Raw genomic sequence first — 23,533 nt, 5'->3', positions numbered from 1 at the left:
CCTTGCAAATATTTTGCCTCTCCCTTTCAAAAGATTCTTACAAGCATCTTTCCCATTGTGTGCGCTCTCTCTCTCTCTCTGTTGCATAATATTTCACCGGGGAAGTAGATTGTTGGTGACAGCTGATCTCGTCTTAACCCGGGCAAAAATGCATAGTAGTTCTACAGCGTTGAATATTGAAGTTCACATTGCGGTCCCGAGGGCTATGCGTTATTAATAAAAATAGGGAGTTACTTTTTTGGCCGGGCACATCTATCTTTGCTTTTGAAACGGATGTTCAAAATCTGACAGCATAGCGCTGTTTGAGTAACCCATAATCATCACACCCTATATTCTGCTTAGAAGAACATTAGCACATCTGAGTTTTTTCTTTTTCTGTCTTCAGTGGGAGAATTGAGCAGGTGTTTGTGTTTCTCCAATTAATGTACAATACATTGCACCCACTCCCCATTGAAGTTGCATTTATGCCATGCCAAGCCAAGCCATAGTTTAGGAGAGAATGTGCAGCCATGTGGCTCCTCCCCGTTCTTTCTGCTTCTGTGGTGATCAAAACCATGGTTTGCCTTAGTGTTTCCTCTGAACCTGGGCCCGTGGTTTCGCTCTTCCCAGACGAACTACGAGCTGTGACCAAGGTCTGCCCTATGGGTTACGGCTTGTGGTTTGTCTAGGAGAGCTAAGCTACAAACCTGGCTTTGGACAACACACTGAGCCAAAGCTTAGCACAACATGCTAACCAGAGACTTAAAGTTGTGACTATCTGATATGTGAAGGAGCAGCCCAAATGTGGATTCAACTTCGCATATATCCACAGCACTGCAGCTCTGCCCTGAATGCAGATACTAAATGCAGTTACTTCAAAGGATGTCTTGGTACCTAATGTGGATTTGCTTCTGTTGGCGTGAAAACAACCCAAAACACCTAACATCTCTGGTTTGAAATACAGCATCAGTCAGTCAGTTATGAAAAATACATGGCATTCCTGGTGAGTTGTAAGGGATACGATGTAACGGATACTTGAAGTGCCTTAAGACTTGCAGTTTGCAATACAGTGGTACCTCGGGTTACATACGCTTCAGGTTACATATGCCGTTAACCCAGAAATCGTGCTTCAGGTTAAGAACTTTGCTTCAGGATGAGAACTGAAATCGTGCTCCGGCGGCACAGCAGCAGCGGGAGGCCCCATTAGCTAAAGTGGTGCTTCAGGTTAAGAACTGTTTCAGGTTAAGTATGGACCTCCGGAGCGAATTAAGTATTAACCCGAGGTACCACTGTAGGTCAACGTCCTTTTTGGCCATATGATTCCCACGCCGCATCTAGGACATCCGAGGATGTCGGAGAAGTCTGACAAAAACAGGAGATGAAGTTGCTGGCTGTTGGTTTTGCTTAGTCATCCCATGTCTCGAATGGAAGTCAATCGATGCTCAAGATTGCTATTTGCTGCCACTGTTGCTTTCAGTCCAACAAGCGCCATCAATTCTGCTTCCTTGCGCATCTGTATTGTGCTCTCTTTGCGTTGAAGTGAATGAACTGGAGTAATCTCATGGCAACAGCAGACAGCAAGGCAAATAACATACCGTATTTTTCGCACCATAGGACGCACTTTTTCCCCTCCAAAAATGAAGGGGAAATGTGTGTGCGTCCTATGGTGCGAATGCAGGCTTTCGCTGAAGCCTGGAGAGTGAGAGAGGTCGGTGCGCACCGACCCCTCACGCTCTCCAGGCTTCGCACACCTCTCTGCAAGCAGCGGGAGCCCAGCGCTGGGCTCCCGCTGCTTGCGGAGACTTGCCTGCATGCCGAAGCCTGCGCGCGCTGAACTCAGCGCGTCCAGGCTTCGCGGACCTCTCCGCAAACAGCGGGAGCGCTCCTGCTGCTTGCGGAGAGTTGCCAGCATGCCGAAGCCAGCGCGCGCTGAGATCAGCGCGCCCAGGCTTCGCGGACCTCTCCGCAAACAGCGGGAGCGGTCCCGCTGCTTGCGGAGAGTTGCCAGCATGCCGAAGCCTGCGCGCGCTGAGATCAGCGCGCCCAGGCTTCGCGGACCTCTCCGCAAACAGCGGGAGCGGTCCCGCTGCTTGCGGAGAGTTGCCAGCATGCCGAAGCCTGCGCGCGCTGAGATCAGCGCGCCCAGGCTTCGCGGACCTCTCCGCAAACAGCGGGAGCGGTCCCGCTGCTTGCGGAGAGTTGCCAGCAAGCCGAAGCCTGCGCGCGCTGAGATCAGCGCGCCCAGGCTTCGCGGACCTCTCCGCAAACAGCGGGAGCGGTCCCGCTGCTTGCGGAGAGTTGCCAGCAAGCCGAAGCCTGCGCGCGCTGAGATCAGCGTGCCCAGGCTTCGCGGACCTCTCCGCAAACAGCGGGAGCGCTCCTGCTGCTTGCGGAGAGTTGCCAGCAAGCCGAAGCCTGCGCGCGCTGAGATCAGCGCGCCCAGGCTTCGCGGACCTCTCCGCAAGCAGTGGGAGCGCTCCCACGGCTTGCAGAGAGCTGCCTGTTTGGGGGCTGGGGTCGGGGGAAGCTCGAGCTTCCCCCGCCCCAGCCCCGCGCCTGGGGGGAAAATAATTTTTCCCCTTTATTTCCCCCCCAAAAAACTGGGTGCCCCCTATGGTCCGGTGCGCCCTATGGTGCGAAAAATACGGTAGCTATTGGCAGAAGACTGGCTGCAGTGGAACAGAAACAGCGCTGCATACTGGGTGGAATTAGAAGTGATGGCCTTCGTCCACCCCTAACGGCATCAAGCAAGACAGACGGGACAATTTTGCAGATTTGCTGCAGCCCGGCCAACTTTGTCCCGTGCCGTGTTCTTGATGGCTTTCAGAAAATTAAATACAGTATGTTTGAATTTTAGCTTTATTGTTTTGTTACTTTTTTGTGTTTGCCATCCTGGGCTCCTTTGGGGAGAAGGGTGAAAGGAATATAATAAATGGATATTTATATGGTAGTATAGGAGTTATGTAGCAACCTGGGAGCTTGCCTTGCTTCCTGATCACGCCCCCTCTTGATACAAGGGTCCCTGAGTGAATGAGCAATTGTCAGAGCCTTACTACCACTTGTGGGATGCGGGTGGCGCTGTGGGTTAAACCACAGAGCCTAGGGCTTGCCGATCAGAAGGTCGGTGGTTCAAATCCCCGCGACGGGGTGAGCTCCCGTTGCTTGGTCCCTGCTCCTGCCCACCTAGCAGTTCAAAAGCACGTCAAAGTGCAAGTAGATAAATAGGTACTGCTCCGGCGGGAAGGTAACCAGCGTTTCTGTGTGCTGCTCTGGTTCGCCAGAAGTGGCTTAGTCATGCTGGCCACATGACCTGGAAGCTGTATGCCAGATCCCTCAGCCAATAAAGCGAGATGAGCGCCGCAACCCCAGAGTCGGTCACGACTGGACCTAATGGTCAGGGGTCCCTTTACCTTTACCTTTACTACCACTTGCAAGCAGGTACAGAGGAAAAGTTTGCGCTTTGAAACGCCGTGTGTCCCAGAAATGGTGAGTCGAGCTCATTAATGGCCCATCTAATAAATAAATCATCCCTGGTGCTTTCTTCCAGAGCGACTGTGTCTTTTAAAAGATGGGAGATGCTTTGCTGCACAGACTGCAAATGTGAGCTGTTAGAAATTTATGGTCACTTACCTCCTCCCCAGGTTTAGAAACAGACAAAATTATTCACCGTAGGCATCACGAGAGTGGCCATTTTATTTTGGATCCCTTTCCTGGTTATCCCAAACATGGAATTCACCTTTCTCACAGCTGCTGGGTTGACATTTTCCGGAGCAATCCAATATGATCCCAAGAGCTCTTTTCTGTTAAGTCACCGCCGGCTCAGTCCTCATCAGAAGCTGCGGTACAGAATATATTTTGCCCCCATGTGCCTCGCTGTATACTAATTTTTGCTGCACCGCATTTCATTACACATTCCACTTGCCATCGGTCTGCCGCGAGTCCATTCCTGACAAAAAACAAAACAAAGCAGCCACTAAAGGACTCTAGCATTATTTCAAAATGCTGTGACATGGGCTTTTGGCATACAGTTTAGCAATGTGATTTAAAAAAATGCAGATATTACAAGTGCCTGATTTATCTCCCTTGGTTTGGTTTCAGCACAGTCCAGCTGGTGATTTTTTTACAGCTGCAAACTGCAAGGAGTATGAGACCAGTCTGGATATTCAGGCCCTGAAGAGGAATCGGAAAATCAACTGCTTTGAATCTTCAGGTGCTGGCAGGTAAGTTCAAGTCTCTTGGCTGTGAATGTGTAGGATTTCATCTCATGCCATGGTTTCCTGTTCTGAGAGATCTTATATACATAAGAAGCTCCTACCTTCATGTGGGTGGAAAGTTTTTATTGGAGACGACAAAGGCATTCAGAAAAATCCATGTGGCCCTGACTTCGTAGGACTCTGTCATTCAAAATGCAAGTAGTGGAGGGTTTTGTTTTGTTATATATATATATATATATATATATATATATATATATATATATAAATAAATTTTCTGTTTTACAATTTAAAATACTCTTTTTGCATCCTTAAGATGTCAGTGATTTCCTTTCTTCTCTTTCCGTGGTGCATTTTAAGTATCATAAATCCCTGCATATTTTACAAAAACTATACAATTCAGTATTCCATTATTGCATCCATCAAAACTTATTTACACTGTTGAATTTATCTTAATGATGCCAGGGTTTTCAGCTGTACACCATTATTTCCCATATATTCAAGAAACATTTTCTAATCTTCTCTAAACGTATGTTCTTCTTGTTCTCTTATTCTATATGTTAAGTCTGCGAGTTGTGCATGTTCTGTCAACTTAAGTTGCCATTCTTCTTTAGTTGGGTCCTCTCTCGTTTTCCATTTTTGGGCTAACAAAACACGGGCCGCAGTAGTAGCATGCATAAATAACCTTTTTTGACACCTGGGAATTTCAGTCTGAATTATCCCCAACAGAAAGGACTCTGGTTTGGGGTGGGGGAAAGTACTTTTAAACATTTTTTTCTATTCATTATGGATCATTTCCCAGTACTGCTTTACCCTCTTATAGGTCCACCACATATGAAAGAACATTCCCTCCACATTGTTTTTGTGTGTGAGTTCATTAATTCAAGAATTTGTTGCCCCCTGGGTGTATTTTGCTGCCGTGAAATATGTGGCCATGCTCCATCGCTGCCCTCCCTGTTCCACTGAATAGCCAATCAAGATACTATACTCAGAGTTTTAAATGCTGTGTATCCGTAGGTTCTGTAGGGAACTTACGTAGGGACACGGGTGGCGCTGTGGGTTAAACCACAGAGCCTAGGACTTGCCGATCAGAAGGTCGGCGGTTCGAATCCCCACGACGGGGTGAGCTCCTGTTGCTTGGTCCCTGCTCCTGCCAACCTAGCAGTTTGAAAGCACAAAGTACAAGTAGATAAATAGGTACCGCTCCGGCGGGAAGGTAAACGGCGTTTCTGTGTGCTGCTCTGGTTCACCAGAAGTGGCTTAGTCATGCTGGCCACATGATCCGGAAGCTGTATGCTGGCTCCCTCGGCCAGCAAAGCGAGATGAGCGTCGCAACCCCAGAGTCGGTCACGACTGGACCTAATGGTCAGGGGTCCCTTTACCTTTACCTTTATCCGTAGGTTCCACTTAAAATCAGCATTAGATTTTGTGCTGAAGCTTTTGTGCATTTTGTGCTTAAGGCGTTTCCATTGGTACCATCATGCCTGTTCATTTGCTATCAGTAAGAATTGAACATCCAATGATGCTCTGGGTGTTTTTTTGGACTACAACTCCCATCATCCCTAACCACTGGTCCTGGTACCTTGGAATGATGGGAGTTGTAGTCCACGAAGAAACAGCCGGAGTTTGGAATACCCTGAACTAGACCAATGAAACGATGAGGTGCGTTTTTTTGGTTTTCTTCCTGATCTCGCATCTAAAGCTGCTATCTTCTGCTACTCTTGTGTGGAATCAAAGTAGCTCACTCCTAAGCCGTACGGGAGATTGCAGCCTAGGAAAATGGATTTTCTGCCAAGAAATAGCCTATCGCTTAGATATAGCACGCTTGGAGAAAATGTGCGGTCATTTGTTGGCACTGAACCGTATCCCCGTCCATCGTAAGTAGGAGGGCTTTTAAAGCTGAGGGACTAGTTTGGTAGGAACAGGAAAAAATATATATATTCAGCTGCCTTCTCTTTTTCCCATGGTTGAAAACTATTTTTCTTCTCCAGTTTTCTTCATGTGTGTGTATGCTTGCCCTGTGTGGTGTAGTGGTTAAGAGCGGTAGTCTCGTAATCTGGGGAACCGGGTTCGCGTCTCCGCTCCTCCACATGCAGCTGCTGGGTGACCTTGGGCCAGTCACACTTCTTTGAAGTCTCTCAGCCCCACTCACCTCACAGAGTGTTTGTTGTGGGGGAGGAAGGGAAAGGAGATGGTTAGCCGCTTTGAGACTCCTGAAGGGGAGTGAAAGGCGGGATATCAAGTCCAAACTCCTCCTCCTCTTCTTCTTCTTCTTCTTCTTCTTCTTCTTCTTCTTCTTCTTCTTCTTCTTCTCCTCCTCCTCTTCTTTGGATGTTTAATTGCCTTAAAAGCACAACAAGCTTCCTGTCTGCCTCCCAGGCAAACTCTGAAGCTTTACAAAATGGTAAAGGTAAAGGGACCCCTGACCATTAGGTCCAGTCGTGACCGACTCTGGGGTTGCGGCGCTCATCTCGCTTTATTGGCCAAGGGAGCCGGCGTACAGCTTCCAGGTCATGCGGCCAGCATGACTAAGCCGCTTCTGGCGAACCAGAGCAGCGCATGGAAACGCCGTTTACCTTCCCGCCGGAGTGGTACCTATTTATCTACTTGCACTTTGACGTGCTTTCGAACTGCTAGATTGGCAGGAGCAGGGACCGAGCAACGGGAGCTCACCCCGTCGCAGGGATTCGAACCGCCGGCCTTCTGATCGGCAAGCCCTAGGCTCTGTGGTTTAACCCACAGCACCACCCACTTCCCTTACAAAATGGTACCAGGTCTCAATGATGCTACCATTTGTGGGTTTTCAGGAACGACAGCAAATAATCCCAAGTGGAAGGCTGACCTCAGGGAGGCTGGTAAATTGAGGTGACCCAGCCGGAGCAATCGGAAACCGCTGACCTGACGGGTGAAGCATGTTCAGACTGCCTCTGCAGGAGGAGTCGAGAGACAGGCACTTTGGGTTTGCAAATGAAACACAAAACTCCCTTCTCTTGCAGCTGTTACAGAGCTTTGGCAGGGGGTGGGGAGTGGGCAGGAAAACTACAGAGCTTGTTTCCTTGCAAGAAAGCTTCTTCAGGGTTTCCTCCTCCCCAGACCCTCCAAGTGTCCCTATTTTCCAGGGACAGTCCTGGATTTACAGAAGCCGTCCCAGTTTCTGATTTGATGTCTCTGTATATCATCTAGCTCCCGGTAAGAGGGTTGGTGCTGTTTGTAGGAAGCGTAAATGGTTAACTCAGTGCAGACCTTACAAATACAGTGGTACCTCGGGTTAAGAACTTAATTCGTTCCGGAGGTCCGTTCTTAACCTGAAACTGTTCTTAACCTGAAGCACCACTTTAGCTAATGGGGCCTCCTGCTGCTGCCGCGCTGCCAGAGCACGATTTCTGTTCTCATTCTGAAGCAAAGTTCTTAACCTGAAGCATGATTTCTGGGTTAGCGGAGTCTGTAACCTGAAGCGTATGTAATCTGAAGTGTATGTACCCCGAGGTACCACTGTATCGCTCTTGTCCACGGTCAGTCTCGGATGTACAGAAAACATCCCGGTTCAGATTTGATCCCGGAATGTCCTGCTTTCCCTTAGGACGCCCCTATTTTCATCAGAGAAATGTTGGCGGGTGTGGAATAGGGCGTCCCTATTTTCATTGGAGAAATGTTGGAGGGTATGGAGTTATGTGACTGCCCGAGCCAAGAAGTTAACTACCGTATTGGCCCAAATATAAGCCGCACCCGAATATAAGCTGTACCTTATAAACAAAAAAAAGACAATATCTGAATATATGCCGCTCCCTTAAAATTCTGCAGGCACTCACACCCGTTCCGTTTCACCGTATCTGTTTCAGCAGCGATATCGTAAAAGCCCATTCTTAAAAGGTCGCAAATTTAAGCCGCAGTTTTCATGGTCGGAATTTGGTGAATTTTGGCTTATATTCAAGCCAATACAGTATACAACCTTTAGAAGACATCTGAAGATACAGGGAAGCTCCTGCAGCCAATCAGAAGCTGCGGAAGCCCCGTCCGACATTCGGGTTCTAAAGAATGTTCGCAAACTGGAACAGTCACTTCCAGGTTTGCGGCATTCGGGAGCCAAAGTACGACTGTACAGTGGTACCTCGGTTTACATACGCTTCAGGTAACATACACTTCAGGTTACACACTCTGCTAACCCAGAAATAGCCCTTCGGGTTAAGAACTTTGCTTCCGGATAAGAACAGAAATCGTGCTTTGGCGGCGCGACGGCAGCAGGAGGCCCCATTAGCTAAAGTGGTGCTTCAGGTTAAGAACAGTTTCAGGTTAAGAACGGACCTCCAGAACGAATTAAGTACTTAACCTGAGGTACCACTGTACTTTATTTTCCTCCCCATACACTCCTCCAGCAATGAACTTTGATAAGGCATAGTTGAGCAAACCGTTTTCTATTTGATAGCCATTTGGCAGCATCTGTGCCTCCGTCTGCAGCGTGACATGTATTTTTGCACTGCTAAAATTAGAGAAGAATCTGTTTTGTGCAGATGCTCCACAAAGTATTTTTGAATTTATATCGGCACGTCTTCCTCTTTGCATAAAAGCTGAAAAATGTTTGAACTTACTTTTTATGTAAAAAAAGAAACTTTACAGGAACATTCCCGAGATGATAATTAATTTTTCTCCGGGTTTCTGTCTCTCCTTCTTATTTTAGACCTCGCTCCGCAATGTTAAAGAGGACTCATGATGCCTCCCTCTTCCTCCGTCTTTGCCACCTGCCCGCCTGCTAGGGTTTGCGTCCAGAATGAACATAGCAGCTGTGTTTAATGCCTTGCTGGTGTCTCTCCTGGCAGCCGTGCTGTGGAAATACATCAAGCTGCGAGATCACGTCTTTGTGCTGGAAGAGGAGCTGGTCCTCACTCGCCAGACGCAGGAGCTCTCTCAGGTCCGCATCGACTACCATGCTGCTCTTCAAGCCCTGGTCCAAGATGGCACCAGGATGGTGTGCACCGGGAGGATGCATACGGACCGGATCTGCCGCTTCGAATCCCTCTGCTACTCCACGGAGGCGGAGGAGTTCATCTTCTTCCACAGCAACTCCTCGGTCATGCTCCCCAACCTGGGCTCCAGAAGATTCCAGCCTGCCCTCCTTGATCTCTCCTCGGTGGACGACCACAACACACAGTATTTCAACTTTGTAGAACTGCCTTCCGCCTCGCTCAAATACATGCCCAAGCCGGTGTTTGTCCCCGACGTGGCCCTGATTGTGAATCGATTCAACCCGGACAACCTGATGCATGTTTTCCACGATGATCTCCTCCCCATCTTCTACACCATGCAGCAGTTCCCAGATTTGGACTCGGACGCCCGGTTGTTTTTTATGGAAGGCTGGGGGGAAGGCCTGCACTTTGAGCTCTACAAGCTGTTGAGCACCAAGCAACCGCTTCTGAAAGAGCAGCTGAAGACTCTGGGTCGCCTCCTTTGCTTTACCAAGTCGTACGTGGGCCTGTCCAAAATCACCACGTGGTACCAGTACGGCTTCGTCCAGCCCCAGGGACCCAAAGCTAACATCCTGGTCTCCGGGAACGAGATCCGACAGTTCACCAAATTCATGACGGAGAAGCTGAACGTGAGCGCGGAAGGGTTGCCCGGCGAAGAATATATCGTAGTTTTCAGCCGGACCATCAACAGGCTAATCATCAACGAGGCAGAACTTATTCTAGCGCTGGCCCAGGAATTCCAAATGAAAACCATCACCGTTTCCATAGAAGACCACACTTTTTCAGATATTGTGCGCCTGATCAGGAATGCGTCTATGCTGGTCAGCATGCACGGAGCCCAGCTCGCCATGTCCCTCTTCCTGCCCAGAGGAGCCACTGTTGTGGAACTCTTCCCATATGCCATAAACCCTGAGCATTACACCCCGTACAAAACGCTGTCTACTCTCCCTGGCATGGACCTCCAGTACATTGCCTGGACCAACACCGAGAAGGAGAACACGGTGACTTATCCGGACCGGCCTTGGGATCAAGGAGGAATTGCCCACTTGGACAAGGCAGAGCAAGACCGTATCGTGAAGAGCGGCGAAGTTCCGCGGCACCTCTGCTGCCGCAACCCCGAGTGGCTTTTCCGCATCTACCAGGACACAAAAGTCAACGTGGCTTCCCTGATCCAGGCCATCAGGCAAACGGTGAAAACGAAGCCTGGGCCCAAGAGGCAGAAGGGAACGAGCGGCCTCTACCCGGGCAAAGTCAGAGACGCCAAGTGCCAAACCTCCGTCCAGGGCACCAGCGAAGCAAAACTCTCTGTGTCCTGGCAGATCCCTTGGAACCTGAAGTACCTGAAGGTCAGGGAAGTGAAATACGAAGTGTGGATCCAGGAGCAAGGGGAGAACACGTACATGCCTTTTATCTTGTCCCATCAGAACCACACCTTTTCCGACAACATCAAGCCCTTCGCAAACTACCTAGTGTGGATCCGTTGCATTTTCAACAAGAATCTCCTCGGACCCTTTGCAGACGTGCTGTTGTGCAGCACGTAATTGCCAGCCAGTTTGGGATGGGAGATTTGATTCCACCAAGGGGCTTTCATAAGGCAGGCTGTTCCCGTTAACCTCTAGTTTCTCATGGGGTTGACCAGGACTTTGAAGACCATGCTAGTGCCTCAGTCTCCATTTTATGGTGTTCCGTGTGTATTCTCTGCGTGGCATTATTTTCCGTCGCTGTCTGAGCTCTCTTGGTCCTTGAAAGAAGCCTATAGGCAAGGAGGTGACAAAAATGAAATTGGAACAGAAGGCAGCCATTGTACCTTCACAGTAACTTTCAAAATCTCTCTTTTGTGTAGTGAATATTTTAAGCTCAGCTTTCTACTGGGATTTAATGACGTCTCTGGCTGGGCAATCTCTTTCGTATTCTCCACTGTTTATTTTTATGCTCCCCCCCAAAAAAATATCTGTATCCCAGAGCAAAATATTTGGTACCAGAGTTCTTCATTAAATGGTTGAAAACCTACCCAGGCAATTTCTCTTTCTTTGATATTTATGCTTGAAATTTTCTGGAGGATTATTATATGATAAAAGCTCATACGTGTGTTGATTTGTGTTATCAGTGCTTTTTTCTGAAAAAATGTTTAGGGGTGCTCTCATTTTCCTACTTGCATTGAAATACTGCCCCTCAATGAGGCCAAACGTAGATTCACAAAATGTTTAGGGGTATGTGTACCCCTACATCCCCCCAGAAAAAAGCACTGTGTATTATGATTGGTTTAACCGTACTATTTTGCACCTTGTATTATCTAACAGTGCTTGCCCTTTTGGTTGAAATTGAGAACACTTTAAATGTTAAAACAGATTTTAAAATGCAGGAAAAGTCATCACAGAGGACAAGCATGTGCACAAGCAAAGGTAGGTAATGGTAAAGGACCCCTGGACGGTTAAGTCCAGTCAAAGGCAACTGTGGGGTGCACCACTCATCTTGCTTTTCAGGCCGAGGGAGTCGGCGTTTGACAACAGACAGCTTTCCAGGTCATGTGGCCAGTGTGACTAAACCGCTTCTGGTGCAACAGGACACCATGATGGAAGCCAGAGCGCACGGAAATGCCATTTACCTTCCCATCACAGCGGTACCTGTTTATCTACTTGCACTGTTGTGCTTTTGAACTGCTAGGTTGGCAGCAGCTGGGACAGAGCAACGGGAGCTCAGGATTCGAACCGCCAACCTTCTGATCGGCAAGCCCAAGAGGCTCCGTGGTTTAGACCACAGCACCATCCGCGTCCCATGTACGCAAGTATTGTGATGTGTACCACTTTCCAGTTTTGACTAGCAGATTTATAAAAGCGCTCAAAATCAGATTTACGTTCAATTGATAGCAACATGCCGTGCTGTTTTGTGCTCAGATAATTGTTGAATTATGAGAAATATCATTTGAAATTGAGTGAAAAGCATAAGCAGGCATCAGCGTTCCAAAGTCAACATTTCAGTGCTGTAAGTCGGAGTGGCTGAGAGTAACCTGATTCCTTTTTTTGATACCTGCCCCCCCCCCCCATACAACAACAAATAAAAGGGACAACAAACAGACTTGGAATTCAGCATATTATTTTCAGGGTGCATTTAGTAATACACAGAGGAGGCTGGTCCATTGGGGCTAATGTACAGCCCCTCTAACTACAGTCTGCCTTCATACCCTCCAACATCCTTTAGACAAAAATAGGGACATACCTTATTATTATTATTATTATTATTATTATTATTATTATTATTAATACCCTGCCCATCTAGCTGGGTTTCCCCAGCCACTCTGGGCGGCTCCCAACAGAATATTAAAAACACGATAAAACATCAAACATTGAAAACTTTCCTAAACAGGGCTGCCTTCAGATGTCTTCTAAAAGTCGGATAGTTGTTTATTGCTTTGACATCTGATGGGAGGGCGTTCCACAGGGTGGGCACCACTACCGAGAAGGCCCTCTGCCTGGTTCCCTGTAACCTCACTTCTCGCAGGGAGGGAACTGCCAGAAGGCCCTCGGCGCTGGATCTCAGCTGAACGATGGGGGTGGAGACGCTCCTTCAGGTATACTGGGCCGAGGCCATTTAGGGCTTTAAAGGTCAGCACCATCACTTTGAATTGTGCTCGGAAACGTACTGGGAGCCAATGTAGGTCTTTCAGAACCAGTGTTACGTGGTCTCGGAGGCCGCTTCCAGTCACCAAGTCTAGCAGCCACATTCTGGATTAGTTGCAGTTTCTGGGTCACCTTCAAAGCTAGCCCCACATAGAGGGCATTGCAGTAGTCCAAGCGGGAGACAACCAGAGCATGTACCACTCTGGTGAGACAGTCCATGGGCAGGTAGGGTCTCAGCCTGCATACCAGGTGGAGCTGGTAGACGGCTGCCCTGGGCACAGAACAGACCTGGACCTCCATGGATAGCTGTGCATCCAAAATGACTCCCAGGCTGCGCACCAGGTCCTTTGGTCTTGGCCACTCCCAGTCACCAGTCTAGTTGCACTAACAATACCTGGCACCCTCTGCAAACCACAGTTCCCAGGATTCATGTTTAATGATCATTTTTAAAGTGGAGGGGGAATGGGTTTGGGGTAGGTGGTGCACAGGTCCTGGGTAAAGCATGCATGTGCACATTTCCTCTCTGTGGAACGCACCCCTCCCTTCACCATTTTCCAGCTGTTTGGTGGCAACAACATTTTCCAGCTTCCCAGATCCAAGTTTACTATTGAACAGCTAAGGGAACCTTTTGCCTCAGCGATAAACTGTTTAAGTAACATCATGGAAGCATGCACATGGCAATTGTGCAAACGTGAATGTCCATTAGCTGGGGCACTCATGCGCACACCCTCATTTTTCACATGTGACGCTGAGCCGTTTATTGGGCTGCTCCCTCTGCAGCCGCCATAACGGCTCGACGGAGGGGAATCTCTGCAGATTGATTTTAGTTGCCATCAAATCGGCAAACCACCGCGAGGAGAAGGTTCGCTGGAAAATAATGACACCCTTTGGGCTTTCATTTATCCATTAGCATCTGTCTACTGCTTCAAGCCATATATTTATATTGGGATTAATGAGATCAGATGAGACCCCGTGGGCTGTAGCTTCTTTTCATTGCAGGTTTCGGGATCTTTGACTCACTCTTAGACAGGATGGGTCTCATGCTGGCAAAACTTACCGGAAGAATAAGAATTCAAGACGGACTTTTTAGAAAGGAACAGAAGTGGTTCGTTGAGTATTTGCAAACAGACTGTAAACCGATCTAGACATGAAGTAACGGAAAGTCTGTGTGCATCTTATGGAGCAAATGCAGGCTGCACAGCTATTGCTGAAGCCAGGAGAGCAAGAGGGATTGGTGCGCACTGATCCCTCTCACTCTCCTGGCTTCAGTGATAGCCGCGCAAAGCCTCTTCAGGGCAACGGGAGGAACACTCAACCCTGCCCTGAAGAGGCTTGGCGAAGCCAGAACAGCAAGAGGGATCAGTGCTTTCACTGCGCAGCGATCCCTCTTGCTGTTCTGGCTTCGCTTTGCTGGAGAGGCGCTGCACAGAGAGGGAGAGAATATATTTTTTCTTGTTGTCCTCTAAAACTAGGTGCGTCTTATGGTCGGGTGCATCTTATAGAGCGAAAAATACGGTGCATCTTATAGAGCAAAAAATACGGTATTGTAAAAACCAGCAGTTTTTAAAAAATATACAGTGGTACTTCAGTTTTCGAACATCTCCATTGATTAACATTTCGGAACTCAAACACCATAAACCCGGAAGTAAATGCTTCGGTTTTCAAACACGCCTTGGAAGTCGAACTGGAAACGCAGCTTCTGTATTGAGTTTTCCATATTGAGATTTCCGTTTTCAGTTTTCAAACGTTTCAGAACTCGAACGGTCTTCCGGAATGGATTACAGTCGCAAACCAAGGTACCACTGTATATAAGATAATATATGAGAATAGACAATTGAAAAAGTTTTGGCAATTTCAAGTTGGCAGGAAAGGACGAAAATACATGTAAGGAACTGCAGAAAGAGGGGGAAGGGAGTCAAAACTGAAAACGTTAAAACTTGGTTCAATAATTGTTGTAATGTACATAAATGAAAATTATAAACATTTTTATTATTTTTTATTTTAAAAGGATGGGTCTCACATAATTGAATGTTCCCCTGTACAAATGACAAATCAAGCTGTTGGACTACGCCGAAATGGCAAAACTGACCGGGAAGCTCAGGAACCAAGAAGACAAAAACTTTAAGAAAGAATGTGAAAAAATTAGAATTTATTTAGGAGACCACTATAAGCAGATGAAAGCATTAGCAGTATTTTAATATCACTTGTAATGTAACAAACACTTTGGATAATATGAACAGATACAAAATATGGGTTATGAAATAATATGCAGTTGAAAATGTTGACAATAAGATCCATGGAAAGGATGATGGGAAGTCGAGAATTTCAGAGACAACTATACAGTGGTACCTTGGGTTACAGATGCTTCAGGTTACAGACGCTTCAAGTTACAGACTCTGCTAACCCAGAAATAGTACCTCGAGTTAAGAACTTTGCTTCAGGATGAGAACAGAAATCGTACGGCGGCGGCAGCAGCAGCGCGAGGCCCCATTAGCTAAAGTGGTACCTCAGGTTAAGAACAGTTTTGGATTAAGAACAGACCTCCAGAAGAAATTAAGTTCTTAACCCGAGGTACCACTGTATATGGATGTGCATTTGGTATTGTTATAAATTTATATTTATAAAACCAAATAAAAACGATTTCAAAAGAAAAGAATGATCCCTTGTATGAAACATCCCTCAAAACAAGGATCCACACCAAACTAAATGCCATATCATAGCTCTTTAAATGATGCTTAAGCAAGAATCCTGAGAACTGTAGCTTAAGGGTGGTGTTAGTAGATGCTGATTCCTGTCACAGAGTTACAATTCTTAACAATTCAGGGAACTCTAGAAATTGTAGCTCTGTGCGGGGAAATGGGGTAGCCTAACAAAACCATTAATAAACTACAGTTCCAGCATTTTGGGGTGGGGGAGAAGCAATGTGATGTAAACCCAATCTTAAATGATTTAGGTAGCTGTGAAGAGGCAGGAATCCTTATTCCCAGTAACTGCCTCATGGCGGGCAAGGCCTGAGTTGCTGCACTCATTACCTTTGCAGATCCTGTTCTGCTAATAAAAGAGTTAACTCCAGCTTTCTCAGTGTGATTTACTGCTGGCTCGCTCCTGTCAATGGGGCTTAATTTCCAACTGGATTGTGCCCAAGTGTTGAAGAAAATGAGTGATATAACACCATGTGCTATCAAGCGATGCACATCATGTGTGAAATGGCCCAGAGATTTGAACTGCTAACTTTTCTTTTTTCCTCTTTTTAATGACCTCTTTTGATGAGTTTTGGAGACATCCTTGTCAGGTTTCGAGCTAGGATGTGAGAGCAATTATCTGTGCTTACAGCTGATTCTTTTTTCTTTCCGCCCCTGCGTGTAATAAGATTTTATTTCCCCCTGCGTGTAATAAGTTTTCATGGGTATTCCTTTGTGGAAGAACAATGTTATGTTGGCATTAGCTTTACAAAATAAGGAATTTATTTATTTTTTATTAAATTTTCGGTTTTACGTTTTTGAATATTCATTTAAACAGCCTTAAAATATCAGTGACTTCCCTTCTTTGCTTTCCATGGTTCATTTTGCATATCATAAATCCCTACATATTTTACATAAACTAAATCATTCAGTATTCCATTATTACATCCATCAAAACTTATTGTTGAATTTATGTGAATGCTGCCAATGTTTTCAAATGTACACAATTCTCCCCAATATATTCAATAAACATTTTCCAATCTTCTCTAAACATATGCTCTTCTTGTTCTCTTATTCTATATGTTAAATCCGTAAGCTGTGCATATTCCATCAGTTTAAGTTGCCATTCTTTAGTTGGGGCCTCGCTCGCTTTCCATTTTGGAGCTATTAACGAAACACGGACTGCAGTACAGTGATAACCTCGGGTTACATACGCTTCAGGTTACAGACTCCGCTAACCCAGAAATCGTGCTTCAGGTTAAGAACTTTGCTTCAGGATGAGAACAGAAATCGTGCTCCGGTGGCGCGGTGGCAGCAGGAGGCCCCATTAGCTAAAGTGGTGCTTCAGGTTAAGAACAGTTTCAGGTTAAGAACGGACTTCCAGAACGAATTAAGTACTTAACCTGAGGTACCACTGCAGTGGCATATAGAAATAACCTTTTTTTCACACCCAGAATTAGGAAATATGACGCTCAAGTATTGTGATGCGGTACATTATTTCCAGTACCTTGCCATTTAAGGCTTCAATTCTGGGAGTATGTCCCATTGAACTTACTTCTGGGTAGATATTTCTACGAGTGGATATGTAGATATGAGTTAAGTTTATACAGTAATAGTTGGATGGGGGTCAATGAATCACCCTTTAACTTCCCAGGCCCTTTAATGATTTGACTCATAAAGTACCCTTTAATGAATAACTAATATTTCCTTCCAGACTCTATAGCTTCTTTTCTGCTTGAATGAACACTCAGGAGGCTAGCATGAAAGGAAAACAGAATAAATTTATTATTTCTTTTGCCTGGAGTCATTTGAATGTGATGTAGCTCTCAAAGGGTCAAATTTCCCCACGGAGAAATTGAAGCAGTTGAGCAAATGTTAAAAGAACTCAGAATGACTAGGTAAATTGGTTTGGCTTTCCCCCTCCTTTTTTTGGCATTTTTTTAAAAAAATACCTTTTTTAAATAATAATTTTCCATTACAGTCCAATAATAGCCTCGTTATAACAATACCAATTTATAATAGAAATATTAATACCAATCCTTCAAATACCGAATTATATAATTTAGATAAAGTGGGGGCCCTGCATGCTAGATTTGATGATTTTCTTTATTTCTGCGTTCCAGAATCCTATTAATTTCCATTACATTCCGGTCATTATAATAATCCCTTATACAAAAACTGCAATATTAATAGCTTCTATTTGTGTTGACACATTTAATGATTTATAAAACTGCAAGTGAGGAACTCAAAACGATATCATTGTTCTTCCTGTGTGTGGCAATTATTCTGTCCATGGTGTTTGTTCCTGTCCTTGTAAGATGTTATGTCTTCCTTTCCCCAGGTTGTTGCTGTTATCCATCATGCCTTGGGCAGAGCTTTAATTGTTGTTGTTGTTTAGTCTTTTAGTCGTGTCTGACTCTTCGTGACCCCCTGGACCAGAGGACACCAGGCACTCCTGTCTTCCACTGCCTCCCACAGGTTGGTCAAACTCATGCTGGTAGCTTCGAGAACACTGTCCAGCCATCTCGTCCTCTGTCGTCCCCTTCTCCTTGTGCCCTCAACCTTTCCTTTAATAGGGTATTGATGCTGGAGGGATAATATTCACCCACCACCCAAATAGCCCTTCAGACTTTTAATGGAACGTCAACACCTTAATGGAGAACATTGGCTGTCATTTGCCGCAACAATGACAGTGTTGACAGTGTCAAGTTTTCCCATTCTCACCTTCTCCCCTGTCTCATTATCATGACCAGAGATGATTTACATGAAAATAGGATATTTATTTTGTGAAGGTTTTTCCTCCTCCCGTGATAAGTCATCTTAATCATCTCCATGGCAACCGGCTGCAGCTGACAAAAAGGCAGGAACACATTAGGAAAACGTAATATAAAAAGAAATGATACTACAAAAAGGTGCAATCCAAAAAAAATTGGGGCTTTTCAAAGTTGTCATCGCCTGCTCTTTCAGTCCGGAGATGCAAGCTGGCTGTTTGAATTGACCGGATGCCGGATGCCGATGTGATTTGCCAAACCCAGGAGCACACAAAGAGAGAGGGTTCAAGTGCAGAACAGCATGATCAAAGCAGATCAGTTTGAGCTGCCAAGTCCGTTTTTACTGTTGCTACTCAGGCATCTCTAAAATCCAGCCTTTCCCCACCCCTTCTTTTTTTGACAAGGCTCCTCTAGCCATGTGATTGTAAAAGAAATGGAATTTCTAGAAAGACTTTACCAGTTGTGCGAAAGCTTGCTGGCCAGAATCATTGATGGGCACATGCCCTTGATTTGAGTTTGCATATGGTAATGTTTAGGTTACTGTTGCCACCTGTCCTATATAATGCAGGATTAGGGACGCGGGTGGCGCTGTGGTCTAAACCACTGAGCCTCTTGGGCTTGCCGATCGGAAGGTTGGCGGTTCGAATCCCCGCGACGGGGTGAGCTCCCGTTGCTCGGTCCCTGCTCCTGCCAACCTAGCAGTTCGAAAGCACGCCAGCGCAAGTAGATAAATAGGTACCGCTGCGGCAGGAAGAGAAACAGCGTTTCCATGTGCTCTTGTTTCTGTCACGGTGTCTTGTTGTGCCAGAAGCATTTTAGTCATTTTGGACACATGACCCAGAAAGCTGTCTGTGGACAAACGCCAGCTCCCTCGGCCTGAAAGCGAGATGAGCAACCCCATAATTGCCTTTGACTAGACTTAACCGTCCAGGGGTTCTTTGCCTTTTTACATTTTTTATAATACAGGATTGTCCCTTATTTCAATATAAAAGGCTATGTCCTGTATTGATTCAATATAGGACACAGTTCGCCCGATTTCTGCTCTCCTGCTTCATGCATGTGCCTCTCACTTCTTTCCTTTCTTTTTTTTCTCCTCACCCCTTTTCCTCATCCCGACTCCAAGGAGGAACAAACCAGGGCAAGACTTTCATGTTGCCCCCTGCAGTTCCCTGCAGTTTCAGGTGGGTTAAGGCAACCATCTGCAGCTGCAGCCTGCGAGTGCCAGGCCCTGTCCCTAGAGAGCAACAGGTTCTGAGTCTCTAGAAACAAGCGATTTTGTGTCAGTGTAGCCCAGAAGCCCCAATTTTGAACATAGTTATCTACACAATACAGTGGTACCTCAGGTTACATACGCTTTAGGTTACATACGCTTTAGGTTACATACGCTTCAGGTTACATACTCCGCTAACCCAGAAATTGTGCTTCAGGTTAAGAACTTTGCTTCAGGTTGAGAACAGAAATTGTGCTTCGGCGGTGCGGCAGCAGCAGGAGGCCTCATTAGCTAAAGTGGTGCTTCAGGTTAAGAACAGTTTCAGGTTAAGAACAGACCTCCGGAATGAATTAAGTACTTAACCTGAGGTACCACTGTATTTGAGAGAGTAGGGTGGGGGAGAAGTAGCTCCCCACAAGGAAAGCTTAACAGCTGAGTGAGAATTTGAACCTGGGTCTCCCGGGTCCTAGTTCAACGGTCTAATCATGGCACATCACTGGTTAAACTCGATGAGACGTGAAAGGTGAGTTTGTCTATATGCGGTGGTTGCGTCAGAAAGCCATAACATTTTGTAAATTGATAAGAGAGACAACCAGTTAATTATATCCTCAACTGGATCCCACCTTGCGTTCGTTGGCTGCAGCGTGTAAAAACGGCCGTTCCGCTAGATAAACCAGAACTTATTTTGTAACAAACACATATCGCTCACGAAGACTTGAGAAGAACAAAAAAAAACCAAAACCAGCCGGACAAAATTAATCCAAAACATCAGGGACCAACTAGAGATTGTGAAATTAACAGCATTAGGAAGATCAATGCAAAAAAATATAATTTCATATTAGGAAATGAAATCCAGCAGCAGAATGCATTAATAATAAGTTATGTATCACTGATTTGGATAATAGCTTTATGATTGCATTAACTTTCTATTGCATATGCTCTTCCTTGTAATCGTATCTTGTGCTCTTTTTAATATATATTACTTGTATTATATTGTATTTATATCGGATATGAATATGTAGAATTGTATTACTCTGTGCTGAATGTTTTAAGTGTGGTGTTTGTGTACCTGTGGGTCATAAAGAATCGGACACGACTAAACAACAACAACCACCCCCACAAATAATCCATACTCTCTGCTTTGTGGGATATAAAAAAGCTAAGCAGTAAACCCGTCATTGGAGTCCCTAAGACTTGTCTTCCTTTTGGCAACTCCTGCAGCCAAGCTGGAGCCAAACGTCTTGCTCTGCTTTCCTTCATCAGCAAGGCTGAGAGGGGAAGAGTTGTTTTCTGGGCAGCCCACGACCTGGAGAGGTCACTTTTGTTCTGCCAACGCAGCAAAAACAACACAGGAGGCAGCAGTTCCGAGTTACCGGTCTCTGCAGCCACAGCAGGCGCCATGATTCTCCAGCAGTTTGACTTTGCCCCTGGAGGCTCTCTCCATTGGCTCTCGAGACAAGCAGATGCCAACAAAAAACACAACTAAACTTAAATTTTGAAAAAGAAGGCATCCATCTTTACCCCACTTCATTACAAGAACTGTATGAAACACATATACCCAATCAGGAATTTTACTTACCTACACATAGATGTAAGGACGTGGGTGGTGCTGTGGGCCTAGGACTTGCCAATCAGAACGTCGGCGGTTCGAATCCCCGCCACAGGGTGAGCTCCCGTTGTTTGGTCCCTGCTCCTGCCAACCTAGCAGTTTGAAAGCACGTCAAAGTGCAAGTAGATAAATAGGTACCGCTCCGGCGGGAAGGTAAACGGCGTTTCTGTGCGCTGCTCTGGTTCTCCAGAAGCGGCTTAGTCATGCTGGCCACATGACCCAGAAGCTGTACGCCGCCTCCCTTGGCCAATAACACGAGATGAGCGCCGCAACCCCAGAGTCAGTCACGACTGGACTTAATGGTCAGGGGTCCCTTTACCTTTACTTACACATAGATGTATGCACACCACAAAACACTTTCCATATTCTCTGTCCATGTCAATGGTTACCAATTTGCTTTCAGGCCAGATACTGGGTGGCTGGTCTCAAATTTAAGAATCAGGCATTGGAAAGCTTTAACCCTCCAGATGTTGTCAGACTCCAATTCTTAACAGACCCAAACAGCAAACAGCCATTGGTTACGGATGATGGCAGCTGGAATCCAACAACATCTGCAGACTCTCTCAGGTGTTAGTTGCATTTCAGTAAAATATACTTCCATATAAATACGTCTCAGAAGAAATGCCTGCAGATGAGGGCAACCAAGATGATCAAGGGTCTGGAAATGAGGCCTTATGAGGAGTGCTTGAAGGGTGTGTTTAGCCGGGAAAAGAGGAGACTGAGAGAAGACATGATAGCCATCTTCAGATAACTTAAGGGCTGTCACATAGAGGATGGAGCATGCTTGTTCTCTCTTGCTCTGGAGGGTAGGACTCTGCCATGGATGCTTTAGCCCGGATTCCTGCCTTGGAGGGGGTTGGACTAGATGATCATTGGGTCCCAGGGAGATAGATTAAAACTGCAGAGTTTTGAAAAATTAAAAAATAGAGTGCGAGACTGGCTCCATTATTATCAAATAATGGAGGCATATAATTTGGACAAAAAACTAGGCTTCCATGTGGAAAAATCAAAATTGGAAACAGAATTGTTAGATCCCAAAGTTAAGAATTTGTCAAGAATGTATAACTTGCTGTTGAAATGGAATACGCAGGATGAAACAGTGAAATCTGCTATGATTAAATGGGCACAAGATGTTGGATACAACATTATGTTTGCTGACTGGGAACAGTTATGGACCACAGGTATGAAGTTTACAGCATGTAATGCCTTAAAAGAGAATCTAATGAAAATGATCTACAGGTGGTACATAACACCAGTCAAGCTTGCAAAAATCTATCATTTGCCCGATAATAAATGCTGGAAATGTAATGAGACTGAAGGTACATTCTTTTACCTTTGGTGGACATGCCCAAGGATTAAGACTTTCTGGGAGATGATTTATAATGAGATGAAAAAGGTATTTAAATATACCTTCTTGAAGAAACCAGAGGCCTTTCTCCTGGGCATGGTCGGCCAATTGGTGCCAAAGAAGGATAGAACTTTCTTTATGTATGCTACAACAGCAGCAAGAATACTTGTCGCAAAGCATTGGAAGACACAAGATTTACCCACCCGGGAAGAATGGCAGATGAAGTTGATGGACTACACGGAACTGGCGGAAATGACTGGCAGAATCCGAGACCAGGGAGAAGAGTCGGTGGAGGAAGATTGGAAAAAATTTAAAGTTTATTTACAGAAATACTGTAAAATTAAGGAATGTTAGAAGGATGCTGGAATGAAGTTACATGGCTTTAGCAGAAAGGTTATAAAGAATTAAGTAAAAATAGATTGTTAATGGGTTAAAGTGGAAAATTTAAGGTTAGATTGGGTTAAGATAAATTATGGAACAAAAATTGAGTAAGATGGAAAGGATTTGCTGAAACAGCTAATTGAACTAGAATACAAAAAAAGGGAGGTGTGAGGAGGTCGATGAAACAAGTAAATGAAAGATAAAGATATGGAAATATTGGATGTGTTTTTAAATGTTTTTGTCTTTCTTTTTTCTGCTTTATTGTTTTTTTTTTCTTTCCTATGTATTGTGAGGTATTGATTTGTTCTATTTAATTTTTCATTTTTTCATTTTTTTCCCTGTAATTTTTAAAACCTTTAATAAATATTATTTTTTTAAAAAAATAGATGATCATTGGGTCCCTTCTAACTCTACGATTCTATGATTCTACGAAATGTGCCCCATTGTAATTCTGTCTGTTTCACACCCATCTAGCAAGGGAAATTTCCACCTTCAAGGGATGTGAAAGGACATCGGGATGCAAATTCATCCTCTGATGCTCATGTGGTACCCACTGACCCTACTAGATGGACCTCAAAGGGATGGCAATATTCATCTTCATCTCGTTCATGTCAGAAAGCACAATTGGGCTGGCATCGGGTCCAGAGATTGCCTTTCCACAAACAATTTAACAGTGGTATGTGGAAGAACCATACACTACAAAACAGAAAAGGTGATGTGGGATGATTCCTCAGATATAAATACAACAGACCCATTTTGTCACAC

General features: G+C 45.4%; 1 protein-coding gene across 5 annotated transcripts in view; it reads left to right on the top strand.

Annotated features, from left to right (window-relative positions):
• The window catches only part of POMGNT2 (protein O-linked mannose N-acetylglucosaminyltransferase 2 (beta 1,4-)), a 44,682-nt gene extending 33,521 nt beyond the window's left edge, over positions 1–11,161 (top strand). For 4 of the 5 annotated variants that reach the window (XM_083578053.1, XM_083578051.1, XM_083578052.1 and 1 more), the window contains exons 2-3: positions 4,078–4,199; positions 8,866–11,161. In XM_083578053.1, coding sequence (XP_083434179.1) covers positions 8,956–10,692 — 1,737 coding nt within the window. In that variant the 5' untranslated portion in view covers positions 4,078–4,199; positions 8,866–8,955 and the 3' untranslated portion in view covers positions 10,693–11,161. Of the gene's footprint in view, positions 1–4,077; positions 4,200–7,223; positions 7,380–8,865 lie in introns of those variants that run through there. The other variant, XM_083578055.1, reaches the window with a different exon arrangement.
• Positions 11,162–23,533: the final 12,372 nt, after the last annotated feature.

Source organism: Podarcis filfolensis (genome assembly GCF_964270895.1).
Source record: "Podarcis filfolensis genome assembly, chromosome: 12".
Taxonomy (NCBI): Eukaryota; Metazoa; Chordata; class Lepidosauria; order Squamata; family Lacertidae; genus Podarcis; species Podarcis filfolensis.
The sequence above is the reverse complement of the archived record's forward strand: the minus strand, read 5'-3'. Positions and strand labels throughout refer to the sequence as shown.